General features: G+C 41.8%; 1 protein-coding gene across 9 annotated transcripts in view; it reads left to right on the top strand.

Annotated features, from left to right (window-relative positions):
* The window catches only part of USP28 (ubiquitin specific peptidase 28), a 43598-nt gene that overhangs the window by 4766 nt on the left and 26772 nt on the right, over positions 1 to 12060 (top strand). For 4 of the 9 annotated variants that reach the window (XM_034754389.1, XM_034754388.1, XM_034754382.1 and 1 more), the window contains exons 2-6: positions 4043 to 4120; positions 6347 to 6479; positions 10346 to 10390; positions 10661 to 10766; positions 11642 to 11804. In XM_034754389.1, the coding sequence (XP_034610280.1) occupies positions 4043 to 4120; positions 6347 to 6479; positions 10346 to 10390; positions 10661 to 10766; positions 11642 to 11804 (525 nt within the window). Of the gene's footprint in view, positions 1 to 1819; positions 2098 to 3122; positions 3780 to 4042; positions 4121 to 6346; positions 6480 to 10345; positions 10391 to 10660; positions 10767 to 11641; positions 11805 to 12060 lie in introns of those variants that run through there. The other 5 variants (XM_034754392.1, XM_034754391.1, XM_034754384.1 and 2 more) reach the window with 3 other exon arrangements.

The following is a 12060-nucleotide window of genomic DNA, read 5'->3' as shown; positions in this document are numbered from 1 at the left end:
TGTCCTTCATGCAGACTGCTATTTCTGCCGTCTATCCTGCCTCTAGCCTTTCCTGCTTTAAATCTCTCCTCAAAGCATATTACTTCAGGTAGTTTATATTCCATAGCCATTTTAAAACAACAAATCTAGGACTCTCATGACTCCCTTAGCTGATTACACCATCATCTTCCCCTCTGTCAGCCCCTTGTTGTTTATCATCCTATTCTGTTGCTATAGTCTTAACGTGTATTGTAAGTTCTTCTGGGAAGGGACTCCCTTTCTTGTAACGTGCCAGGCACGTTTGTGGTGCTGCCATATATTATAATTGTTTCCATTACATATGTCCAGTTTCCGAGGTGGCACAACACAAAGACTAGTCAGAACAGCGTGGGGATTTTTAAACCATTTAATAAATATGACACTTAAAACATGCCAATGCAGATGTGTTGGCACTTGCCAGTGGTGGTTTGCCATGAATGCAAACCCTCTCAGTATGTTGTACAGAGGAAACCTTCAGTTGCTAAACCCTAGTCTTGTGACTGACATGCTAGTGCAATAAATTGTGCCTTAGTGGAGACCCAGAGGAACAACACAAACTGATTAGTGAGTAGGAAATGGTCTTTAACTAAAGGTTGGATAAAATTCCACCAGAAGCCTTCGGGATACGTCCATAAAGGTCACTTAAGACAGAGAGTTGCCTGTTGACTCTAGTTGCTTAGTCCCTCTTTCACGGTAAAACTGTTCCTTGTTGAGCACGCAACATGTCTTGTCCTGGCTTGTGTTTAGTTATTGTGTGTTTTTTATTAACGTGAGTTAGACGTAGGTAAAAGGTTTATGTTGAGTTTTCCTCCAGACCGAAAAAAGAAAAGAAAATGCCCTGCAGCGCAAAGGGGAGTTAAGCAACTGGAATACAACTTGGTGTGGCAGCAAAATTAGAAACATGATATAATTGGTTTGCCTTTGTGAAAGGACTGCAACCCTGATCCTCAGAATGTTGGCATTAGATCAGCATGCAATTTCCCATTCTACTGCCTGCTAGTCATAAGAATTTCCTGTTTCTTTTTTCTCAGGAGTCGCTTTGGGGATAGGGAGAGTTTTTATCCAAGAATTAACCTAAGTGTGTATCGGGGGGGAGGGAGAGCAGTAAGATTGGTTTTTACTCAGTGCATTCTCAATAATTTTTGATATTTGTAGTTTTAGCTTTTTATATATTGTAGATTATGAAAAGGATAAAGAATGTGAGCTCTTCGGGGCAAGCACTGTGGTGCACCCATTTCTCCAAAGCCATGTTGCTGTTTGATAATGTTTCTAAGTGAAATAGCAGCAATTGAATGACTGCTGTTTGTACTTTGGATGGATGGTTGGAAACAAAGGTGACTTGCTTAATTCCTCTAGGAAAACATGACTCAAATTAGATCTGAATGTGTAGAGTTACTGTTAGTCTTATCAGACTATGGGAAGAATCTTACAGTGGAATTGCAGAGCAATAGATTTAGGATCAAATAATTGTACAAATTGGTGAGATTAAAACTCTCTGGATAGGACTGAGGGTGGGCTTCTAAAGAGCCTCGTTAGCATCAAGTATGTCAGAAGTGATGATGGAGATTTCTCTCTGGGTGCTAATGTCTTTCCTACACTCCCGATTGCTGCATTGCAAAGCTGTATCTCACTGTCTCTAATTCCAGTTGAAACCAAATGCTAGAGCTAGAAGGCTGCTGAAATGTTTCTTATGCAGGAAGAATTGTCACGGACTAGAATAATCAAGAGCTCTGACTCTTTATGGACAATTGACCCCCCCCTAGCTCAGTGCTGTCTCTAAAGTTATTCATAGCACTGGGATGCTTAGACAGTAAAGCTGATGACCACTGCTACAAAAGGACAGTCCTTTGAGTCAGTATTTATGCCAGAACTGGCACTTAATACAAAGTAACTAGGTCTATATGAAGCATTTACAGATGCTCCCCAGGTTACTTGCGCAAATTCACACTTACGGAAGAAGTTCCATAAGCCAGAAATAGGATTTTCAAGTTGTGGAAATTTTTGCGTAACATATGGGTATACGTTTCCGACTTATGTCAAATTTGAGTTATACAAGGCTTTCCGGAAGGGAACGATTGGGTAAGTCAGGCGGCGTCTGTATTAAGTTTCAGATATGCTGTGAGTGATTATCATTAGGCTTGGCAGAATTCAGTTTTTGTTTTGTGATAATTTAATGGATAATATTGATTATTTTAAAACATTTTTTCATTTTTATCTGTTCAGATTCTCAGTTGCAGGAAATTATGGGGCACCAGACAATAGTGACAGTAGATATTGAGAGTCAAAAGTTAAAGCTTTATAGCCATTAAAACACATATTGTCAACGTTGTATATCAAAATATACAAAGTTAAATATCCATAGATCAAACTCTAATAAATTCTCATGTAGCATTTTTCTTACTCTTTCTATCTGTAAGTTTCAGTAATTATCTATGGAAATATTTTTTGGTCAGTTTATGTGTGTGTGATGAAATTCAAGTTTGACATTTACCGATAAAATATAACCCTTTTATCTTACTTCATTTACCACAAATTCTTTGTCCAGTGATCCACATAGACTTTGGAGTTACCTCTGTGCAGTAGATGAATGCTTTTGTCTACCTGTAAGGCTGAAAGGCATCTTTCACCATGCTGTTGTTGGAGCCCTAGGCTTTCAGATCCAACAGACCAAGTGCTGACCATTCCTGACTAGTATTGTTTGACTCATTCTGAAGTGAATAGGACCACAGTGTGATCTGTAGAAAACTGGTGTCATGAACTCCCTCAGGCTAATAACTTTTAGCTGGCTGGCTTCCACATTTTGCACCAGCTGTAGTGGTCAAGGGCAGCCCCATCTGCCTTTCATAATAATTCAGTCTGGAGGTTGGAAAGGCCTGGATTGCTCTGACAAGGATTCTCAACAAAGAATCTATCACAAGACCAAATGCAGGTTGGAAAAAAAGATTTCTGGCCACCAAAGCCATCTGCGACATCTGGCCCCTTGACTGCTCCTTGAGCTTTTCTCAGTTGCAAACTTAATTGACAAAGAGTGGCTATCTCCCACTGTCCCCACCATGCTCTTGAGCTGCTTCCACAACCAGCGAGAATCCCCTCCGTCTTATCCGGTTTGAGCTTCAGCCATCTCATTCTCATTACAGCCCCTGTCTTGGCCAGGCACTGGAAAAGTAGACATGCTGCACCATCTAGACTCAGTAAAAAAGACCTGTGAAACTGCATGTCACCCCAATATTGACAACTCCACAGTCTGGACTGCCTCCTTATCCCCCATAGCAACCTCAGACACAGTAAATAAGGGGAATGTGGAATAAAACGCTGAGGAACTCTGCATAGGGTCACAGATGTGAAATTTCTGTATTTCTGATATAATTTACTCCTGATGTTTAACAACAAAAAGAAGAGAGAGAACTTGAAACCTAAAATAATGTCTTTCATGGTCAAGGGTTGGTTGCAGTCTCTGTATTGAAAGATTTTTGAGTGGTAACTCAACCAACAAGCAGCTAGCTAACCAAAAATTCAGAGCTTCTTGTGGGAGGAGGGGAAGAGGATTCTCCAGGCCCACTGTGCTCTATATCTCTGTCACCTTATTGTAAGTGAGAAGTGACACACACAAATGGCATGTGCAACTAGGCTTAAAATAGCCCTCCATCAAACCCACACACATTCCCTGGGCTCCTTATATGTCCTAATGCACATGCTGCTTCTCTTTGAGAGGATTGATTTACATGGGGCACTGATGCCCTGCCCTGCCCCTCTCCCCCAGTGTAACTATTGGCATTTTTACCATTTCTTCTCAGATATGCCTTTTAACATTCTCTTTTAAATACAAACAAAAATTAATGTTAGTCTGTAAACCCGTTGGAAGAATTCTAACATATTCAGATTCAAGTCTGACAGTGTCATTATCTCAGGGTGCTGGGTCTTGTGTTAGTCAAAATCATAAGCCCCTGACAAGACGCGCGGCAGAAGCTTGGTGTCTTTCTCATTCACCTCCTTACATGAACTTTCTTTGTCCTTTGTAACACAGAATTGCCAAATGCTCTTAAACCGCTTGGGAGAAATCACAGGAATTCAGGATCCCTCGTTCCTTCATGCAGCCCTGAAGGTTAGTATGCTTTGCGGAGATACTGTGAAAGTCGTCGTTGTTCTATTCTCAGCTGACTTTGTCTTGTTGTGTGCGCTGCTTCAAGCTTTAACAGGTATATGAGCTTTCTGTAAATAGCATTTAAACTCCAAATATTTGTTTGGCATTTGTAATATGCAGATATTAGAATACTGCCTTGCTTGAGATGTTCAAAACTGGACTCGACAAAAATAGTAGAATATGTGCTACAGGGAGCAATTCTGTTCAGGGCCGGCTCTGGCTTTTTGGCCGCACCCCAAAAAAAAACAGGGCAGCCAGAACGGCAAAGCAAAAAAAAAAACCTGCGGCGCGGGAGAGAGAGAGAAGGGGGCGGCCAGGGCTACAGCAGGGGCACTGCCACGCGGCCCCTCCCGCTGCGCCGCCGCCTGCCGCGAGGGCTCCGCTCCGGTCGGCAGAGAGGGAAGGAAGAGGACTGCCCTGCAGGGCGCTCTGGTTCTCCGTGCCGCTGTCCCCTACAGGGTGGCAGGAGCGGAACAAGAACAAAAAAAAAAAGCGGCCGTGCCGCTCTAGGATTGTGCAGAGTGCCGCCTCCAACAATCTGCCGCCCCAAGCACCAGCTTGCTCAGCAGGTGCCTGGAGCCGGCCCTGATTCTGTCCACACAGGAGAATGGACCAAGTCACCTATTAAGTTATTCCCTGTCTAACTTCTGTTATTTTAAAGACATGAGAGGCCTGTGTGGGTGGATACATGAGTGCCGCATATGATGTTATGGCTGGAAGGAAGTAACTCTTCTTTGGATTAATATCCATTCTTCTAAATTTTGAATCAAACTATAACAGGAGCAGTTCCCATACTTTTCCAGCAGTAGGCTTTAAGAACCTGTTCTGCAACTACAACAAGTATTATGCTGAGATGCTGTAATCATTTCCGGAAACACTGAGGTTTGGCTCAAGTGGGCTTTTTCATGTATGTACTGAAGCATAACAATAAATAAAAATGTGGGGTAAAATAAGTTTTACTTCAGCTAAACAGTCTTCACAATTCTCCACAGCTGAAACAACCACCACAGACTTGTGGTTTGTGCTTTCAGACTTGTGGTCGTTTTGCCAGAACTGGGAGCAGAACAGCATATGCTATAAAGAGGCACATGAGAGGTCCTGAGTAGAAGAAGAAACACTTTCCTGGAAAGATCCCTACTATAAATCATAGTGTGCATTATAAATTGCAGCAGAAAACAGGGAGGGACTGAAGGGTAATACAGCGCTAATATTATCTAGTCTGGGACCATTGGAGTCTGTTCTCTTGAGGAGGCCTGTCAGCCAGGAGGTGGCTGTTGCTGCTGACTGCATGAGGAGACTTTTTTAAAAAAAGAAGGAAACTAACAAATAACAAACAAAAAATCCCCTTCAATGTTTCTTCAAGTGGGAGTTGTTGTAATGTGAATTAATTGATTATAGAGTTTTGGGAGGGAAAAAGCTTTTTGTTTGTAAATTTTAACATTGCTTTGTTCCCTAAAACTAAATAGGTCTGTCTACCCATGTTATTTTAAGTTCTTTCTCTTGTGATATGGGCTGTATGCTCTGTGTTTAACATATGGTTCCTGTAGTTTCTTTACACATTCCTACAATTATAAAGCAATGCAGAGGGCCACACTCATGACTTTTTGAGGACACAGTGCTCCTACCCATTAATGACAGGTTTCAGAGTAGCAGCCGTGTTAGTCTGTATCCGCAAAAAGAACGGGAGTACTTGTGGCACCTTAGAGCTATATGCATCCGAAGAAGTGGGCTGTAGCCCACGAAAGCTTATGCTCTAATAAATTTCTACCCATTAATAAGGCCCCAGTTGAGTAAAATGCTTAGGCACGTGCCTAACTTTAAGCACATGAGTAGTCTCATTTCAGTGGGCTACTCAGATGCTTAAAGTTAAGTATGTGCTTAAGTACCTTGCTGATATTAGAGCCTGTGAATGCTCTAATCTCTTTTAAGGAAACCAGAGTTGACTGAATGACACTTAAGGTGTAGAATGAACGCTAATTATTTATCATCTGAGAAATTTTTCAGCTTTAAAATTTTAACTCCTTGGCAGTCAGCTTTGCCGCATGGCTGGAGAAAGCTGACCTGGTACCAGCATGTTCTCTTTCATGTGGATGGTGTTGATTTTCATTCAGATGTATATAAAAGAATCTGGAATAATGGGTACTTGGCTATTTCCCCCCCCCCCCCCCGACCCTTTTTTCCTCTCAGGCCGCAAATGGTGACCTAACAGATGCAGTCAACTTCCTCACTGAGGAGTGTGTTAAAGAGCCAGGCCAGGAAGCAGTCGCTGTGGAACCATCTGACTGTGAAGGGAGTGCTGTGGGCAAAGAGCAACCCACCAGTAGGTGGTTCATTCTTATCTGGAATATTGTGTGCATTCGTGGTCACCCTTTCTCAGAAAGTGATATGGGTTTATCACTGATAAGAAATTGCTGGCGGTGAAATTCATCCTGCCGGGCTACCCACAAGGCTTGTGCCCTATATAAGCCCCACTTAGGCGCTTTTCACCAAATTGATGAACTGTCACTTTGAATTCGTGTAACGAGGCAACAGGGAACAACTGAGTCCATTTTAGAACTCCACCTTTTTGTTTCACCCTTTCTGTTGCATAGGCCAGGTACAGCTCAGGATGCGGGGTGTCCTTGCTCTTTGAACCAATGTCAGTCAAGTGAAGTGGTTAAGGAATGTGTAGGTTTAACAGGATTTGATGTTGCTGAAAATTGGTTCAGTTTTATGGACCTCTTTGTTAGACAATGTTTATTTGTCTTGCACAAACATGTGCTAGACTCTTAGATTTTTTTTTCTTTGTGCGGTCATTGCTTTACAGCATATTCTTTCACATAACATATGGGTATGGCACAGTCGTGTAATTCTAGCAATAACAGATTGCTTTGTAATTGTCAGCCCTACCTTGACACTACCTAATTATTTTAATCTGATTCTCATTTATAAGATGATTTTCTTGTTTATTTTCAGGTGGATGATATTTCTCATTAAGAGTGCTCTCTTGTGTGTTCAGTTGGGTTTTCATTCTGTGGCTCTCTTGTACTTCAGGCTCCTGGGATCAGGCTCTGAATGCCCAGTGTTTCTGAGAGTACTTCCACTTGGCTGACATTTTTTCCCAGGTCAAGTAAACACCTCTTAAGTGATTGGCAACACACCCTATCTTCCATGCCCATGAGTTGCATGGTAGAACTAGCAAACAGTGGTTGCTGATAACATACGGATAAGAAGGAAACAAAATAACCAAGTAAGGTCCTGCCACCCGACCGGAAGACTAGAACATTATGGTCAGCACAGAAAATACAGACGGCCTTATTATACAGGATTAAAACAGTTTAGTGTCTGAAGGGCTTTGGCCAGGAGTGGGTCTAAGAAGCACTCACTGGGGAGGGCCTTGTAACGCAGGTAGACAAAAGGAGCTTAATGTTTTCCATCCATTTCTAGTATTCAGCTATAACTAAAGACTGGAATATAGTGCCATAAGCCATACTCAGCATGCCACTTGCCCAACTGCAGTGATTTTCATTTTTAAAATCAGTTGTCTGCTAAGAACTATCAGCTCTTCTTGGAGGCTTATGACCGTCTCTGATCACTCCCCCCGCTTTGGTAGCCTTTTGTGACCTTAAGGGCTAGTCTACACCGGCAACGCTAAAACGCTGCCGCGGCAGTGCTTTAACGTGCCTTGTGTGGTCGCGGCGCTCTCTCCCAGCGCTCTAAAAAACCTACCTCCACGGGGGGGGGGCCGAAGCTCCCAGCACTGGGTCACTGTTTACACTGGCGCCTTACAATGCTGAAATGTGCTGCGCTCCGGGGGGGTGTTTTTTCACCGCCCTGAGCGAGAAAGTTGCAGCGCTGTTAATTGCCAGTGTAGAAAAGCCCTAAGGCACTCATACACCATAGCATAGAGAACTGAGGATAGTTGTTAAGACATGTACTTCTTTCTACAAATGCGTTAGCAGCCTGGGGAAACCAAACTCCTTCATTTAGTATTTTCTTGAGCATTTAAACCTAGTCTTTAAGCACTCGCTTTGAAGCTTGTGTTCTACTCTTTGATCGTTCCCACCCGCTGAACAACCAGCTTCTTTTGTCACGAGAACTTCCTTGCTAGCCAGTTTCTCTTTCATCTAGAGAAGTAGTTCTTCATTCACTCACACATTTACCTTTTTTGAGCTTATTCCAGCCTCTAAGGCCCCAAGTACCAGCAGGCTAGTTGTCCTAAGTACCTGCGTGTGTGTCTGATGTTAGAGCAACCGGGAGATACACAGCCACTAAGGGTAACATTTTCAAAAGCGCCTGAGTCACTTAAGTGTCATGGGGGCACTGCAAGTCAATAGGGTTTTTAGCTGATTTTGAAAATTTTACCTGGAGCAACTGGTGGAGACCGGCTTTGATGGCATAAGGTAAATAGCCTGTGTCCCATCTGCATTATATATTACAACAATTGCTATCACACACACAGCTGTGTTGTTGATGTTAATTGCTGTAAAATCACTGCTGATGTTTTCCTTAGAAGGTAGCGTACTGCACTCTTTTCCTGGAAACAGGTAAATGCCAAGAGCTGCTTTTTGCCAGAAGCATGGTTGGAAAGATAGTATCTGGCGGGGGCAGGGAGCCATGCTTCACATATCAACAGATCAAATAAGTATTTTTAACTTCTGGGAGGGCTCACTTCACCACATTTCAACAGGTTCTTGCTGCTCAGCAGCTAAATCTGTTTAGTGTCACTGCACAGCTGAGTAATGCTACTGACAGCTAGAGCACCGGTCCTAGACAGTAGGCCACATGACATTCTTCCAGACAGATTACTGTGAACTAGGAGTTTGAATAACTGGAAATTGTTTTTAAAAGCAATTACATGCTTTGAAAACAAAACAAAACACCCAAGTATAAATATAAGGAAATTTATATATATAAATCTAAACATACAAGTACCTGGAAAGAATTTCCTTTAATCATGTAAAAGACAAATATGCTGCACAAACAATGCGTTCCCTAATTGAGCTGCCTGTTCTGCACTAAGCAGGTTTATAAAATAAGAAGCACCATACTCAGGAGTAGCTGGGGGGCCAGTCAATTACATTTTATTCTGCTGTTTAAGGCCCATCTGTTTCAAAACGGCTGCTTTCTTCGCTCTCTTATTCCCAAATAGGTGGCAAACAAAGTGATCTTGTAATTGGCTGAGCATTCACAAGACTCAATATGGGACCAGTGGTACACAATGTCTGACTTGAATTTGATTCCAAGTCTTTGCACAAAATGTTAACAAACTAAACCCTTTTACTTCTTAAAGCCATTTCAGTAACTAACACTGAGGGAGTGGTAATTAATGAAGAGGACTGGTTGCTAATACAGAACAATCTATATTGCTTGCTAAACTGAGTGCAAACAAACAACTGTGTTTTGATAAAGCCAAATGTAAATGTATATATCTTGGAACAAAGATTTTTGGCCATACCTACAGAATGGGGAGTTTCCTGGGAAGCAGGGAGTCTAAAAAAGAGTTGGGGGTTGTGGTGGATAATCAGCTGCACATGAACTTCCAGTGTGACGCTGTGGCCAATAGGGCTAAAGCAATCCTTGGATGCATTAACAGGGGAATCTCCAGTAGGAGTAAAGAGATTATTTTACCTTTGTATTTTGAACTGGTGCGACCGTTTTTGGAAAACTGCGTCTAGTTTTGGTGCCCATAGTTAAGAAAGGATGTTGATAAATTGGAGAGGGTTCAGAGAAAAACCACAAGAATGATTAAAGGATAAGAGAAAACACCTTGAAGCAGATCAATTTGTTTACCTTAACAAGCGAAGGTTAAGGGGTGATTACAGTCTAAGTACCTACATGGGGGACAAATATTTAATAACAGGTTCTTCAATCTATCTTAGAAAGGTATAACATGATTCAATGGCTGGAAGTTGAAGCTAGACAAATTCAGACTGAAAATAACACACAAATTTTTACTAGTGAGGATCATTAACCATTGGAACTATTACCAAGGATTGTGGTGGATTCTCCAACATTAACAATTTTTAAATCAAGATTGAATATTTTTAAAAATATATGATTTAGGATTTATTTGAGGGGGAAAGTCCTGTGGCTTACAAGAGAATCTGACTAGATCACCGCAATAGTCCCTTCTGGCCTTGGAATCTGTGACTCTGTGGTACTAAGAACTTTAATTAAGGCTTTCACTTTGTTTCCTTTTGTTAGACCAGTCCAAACGGCTTCTTATCCGCTTCCCATGTCCTAATCAAGGTATAAGGAAATCCTGGTCTTTCAATAGCACCGTGCAGTGCACACCTTTTTCCCAGCTTCCTGGTAGATTGTAGAGTATTTGTTTTTTAAACTAAAGGGACATGGAGTTAATTTAATTTTTCAGCAGAAAGTTGTGATATTTCTGCAGTTTGATTTAATTGCATGAATGTAGCAAAATTGTGTTAACATTGTTTGGTCCTTGGCCTTTTTTTTTTTTTAAATGTTTCACTGCTTCTAGTGCAAAACTGATAACTTCACTTCAATTTCCAGATGTGATTGATCTAACTCCTGATAACAAAGATGACCTCCAGGCAGTTATTGCTCTCAGGTTCCTGGAGTCTCTGGAAGTTCAAGCAGTGGAAAGAGATGCTAACAGGTCAATGAATGTGGATGTTGTTTTTTGTTCTTTACTTCTACATGCACCCTGGGGCTTTATGCAGAGTGTGTTCTTATCAACTGTAAAACAAATGTTATTCATTCAACGTAAGAGGGCTTAGTGATGTTGGAAGGTGCTTGGACTATCACCCTCTGGGGACTGTCTCCAAGGTCCTTTGTGTCTGACTTGGAGAGACGGCATACCACACTGAAGGCTCGTTATCTTCATGGCCAGTCCTGTCCCTGTCACCTCTACCGATGTGATCAACATAGAGGCTTTTGTGACACCTATCCATTAAGAACTGTACTGAGGCCTCCTGCCTCAATTTCATTTTACATAGGTTACTAACAGCCATTCACTTTGTCCCTTTTTAACTGGGTTGCATTTGTTGAGTTTATCTCCATTAACTAACAAACAGAATATGCTCTGTCTACAAATCTCACATGTAGGTCTATAAAAAAAGAAATGCTTGTAGTATTATTACCTATTCCACCCCACAGCCCCTCCAACCCTATTTGATTCACCACCTACCTCTCATCTTTAAGAATGGAAGCTCTGTGAGGCAGGTGGGATGGCTATGAGTATCTATCAGCACAATGCCCAGCACAATGGGGCCCTGATCTGTAATATAATAGATAATAACATCATAATCCTAGAGATGACAGGCATTGTATGCCAGTCTGTGAGCCAGCTTCATGTATGTCTCCTGTTTGGGACTGCAGTAGTGTCCAATTCCTTTTGTCTTGTTCTGTTGTGGTTACTTGACTAGCCAACCTTACATACCAAAATGAGTTTTTGTCCCTTTTAAAAGGCTGTCAAGACTCTCATGTGATGCTTTCTTACAATGTCATGTTTGCATACTTGTCCTCTGCCAGGGCCCACAAAGCAAATGCTGCTGAAAACAAAAATCGCTCCAAAAGGAAACGGTGTGAAGTCTGGGGAGAGAATCCCAAGCAGAATGACTGGAGGAGAGTGGATGACTGGCCTGTTGGCATGAAGAACATTGGAAATACGTGCTGGTTTAGTGCAGTCATTCAGGTAATGCAGTGGTATCAGTAATACTTTACCCTTTTGTAATGCCTGCCATCTTGGGGTCAAAACATGCATTTCATGCAATTAAATAAGCTTTGCAGCACCTCCATGATGGAAGTAATCTCCTCTTTTTGCAGGTGGGCAAACATTGGCACAGAGAGGTTAGTTGATTTTCCCAAGGTCACAGTGAGCCAGCGAGCTATTCTGTATTTCTCCATATTCCTATCAGTAACTTCACATTAATATAAAAAGAAAAACTGGA

This window comes from Trachemys scripta, chromosome 21 (assembly GCF_013100865.1).
Source record: "Trachemys scripta elegans isolate TJP31775 chromosome 21, CAS_Tse_1.0, whole genome shotgun sequence".
NCBI classification, from domain to species: Eukaryota; Metazoa; Chordata; order Testudines; family Emydidae; genus Trachemys; species Trachemys scripta.
The sequence above is the reverse complement of the archived record's forward strand: the minus strand, read 5'-3'. Positions and strand labels throughout refer to the sequence as shown.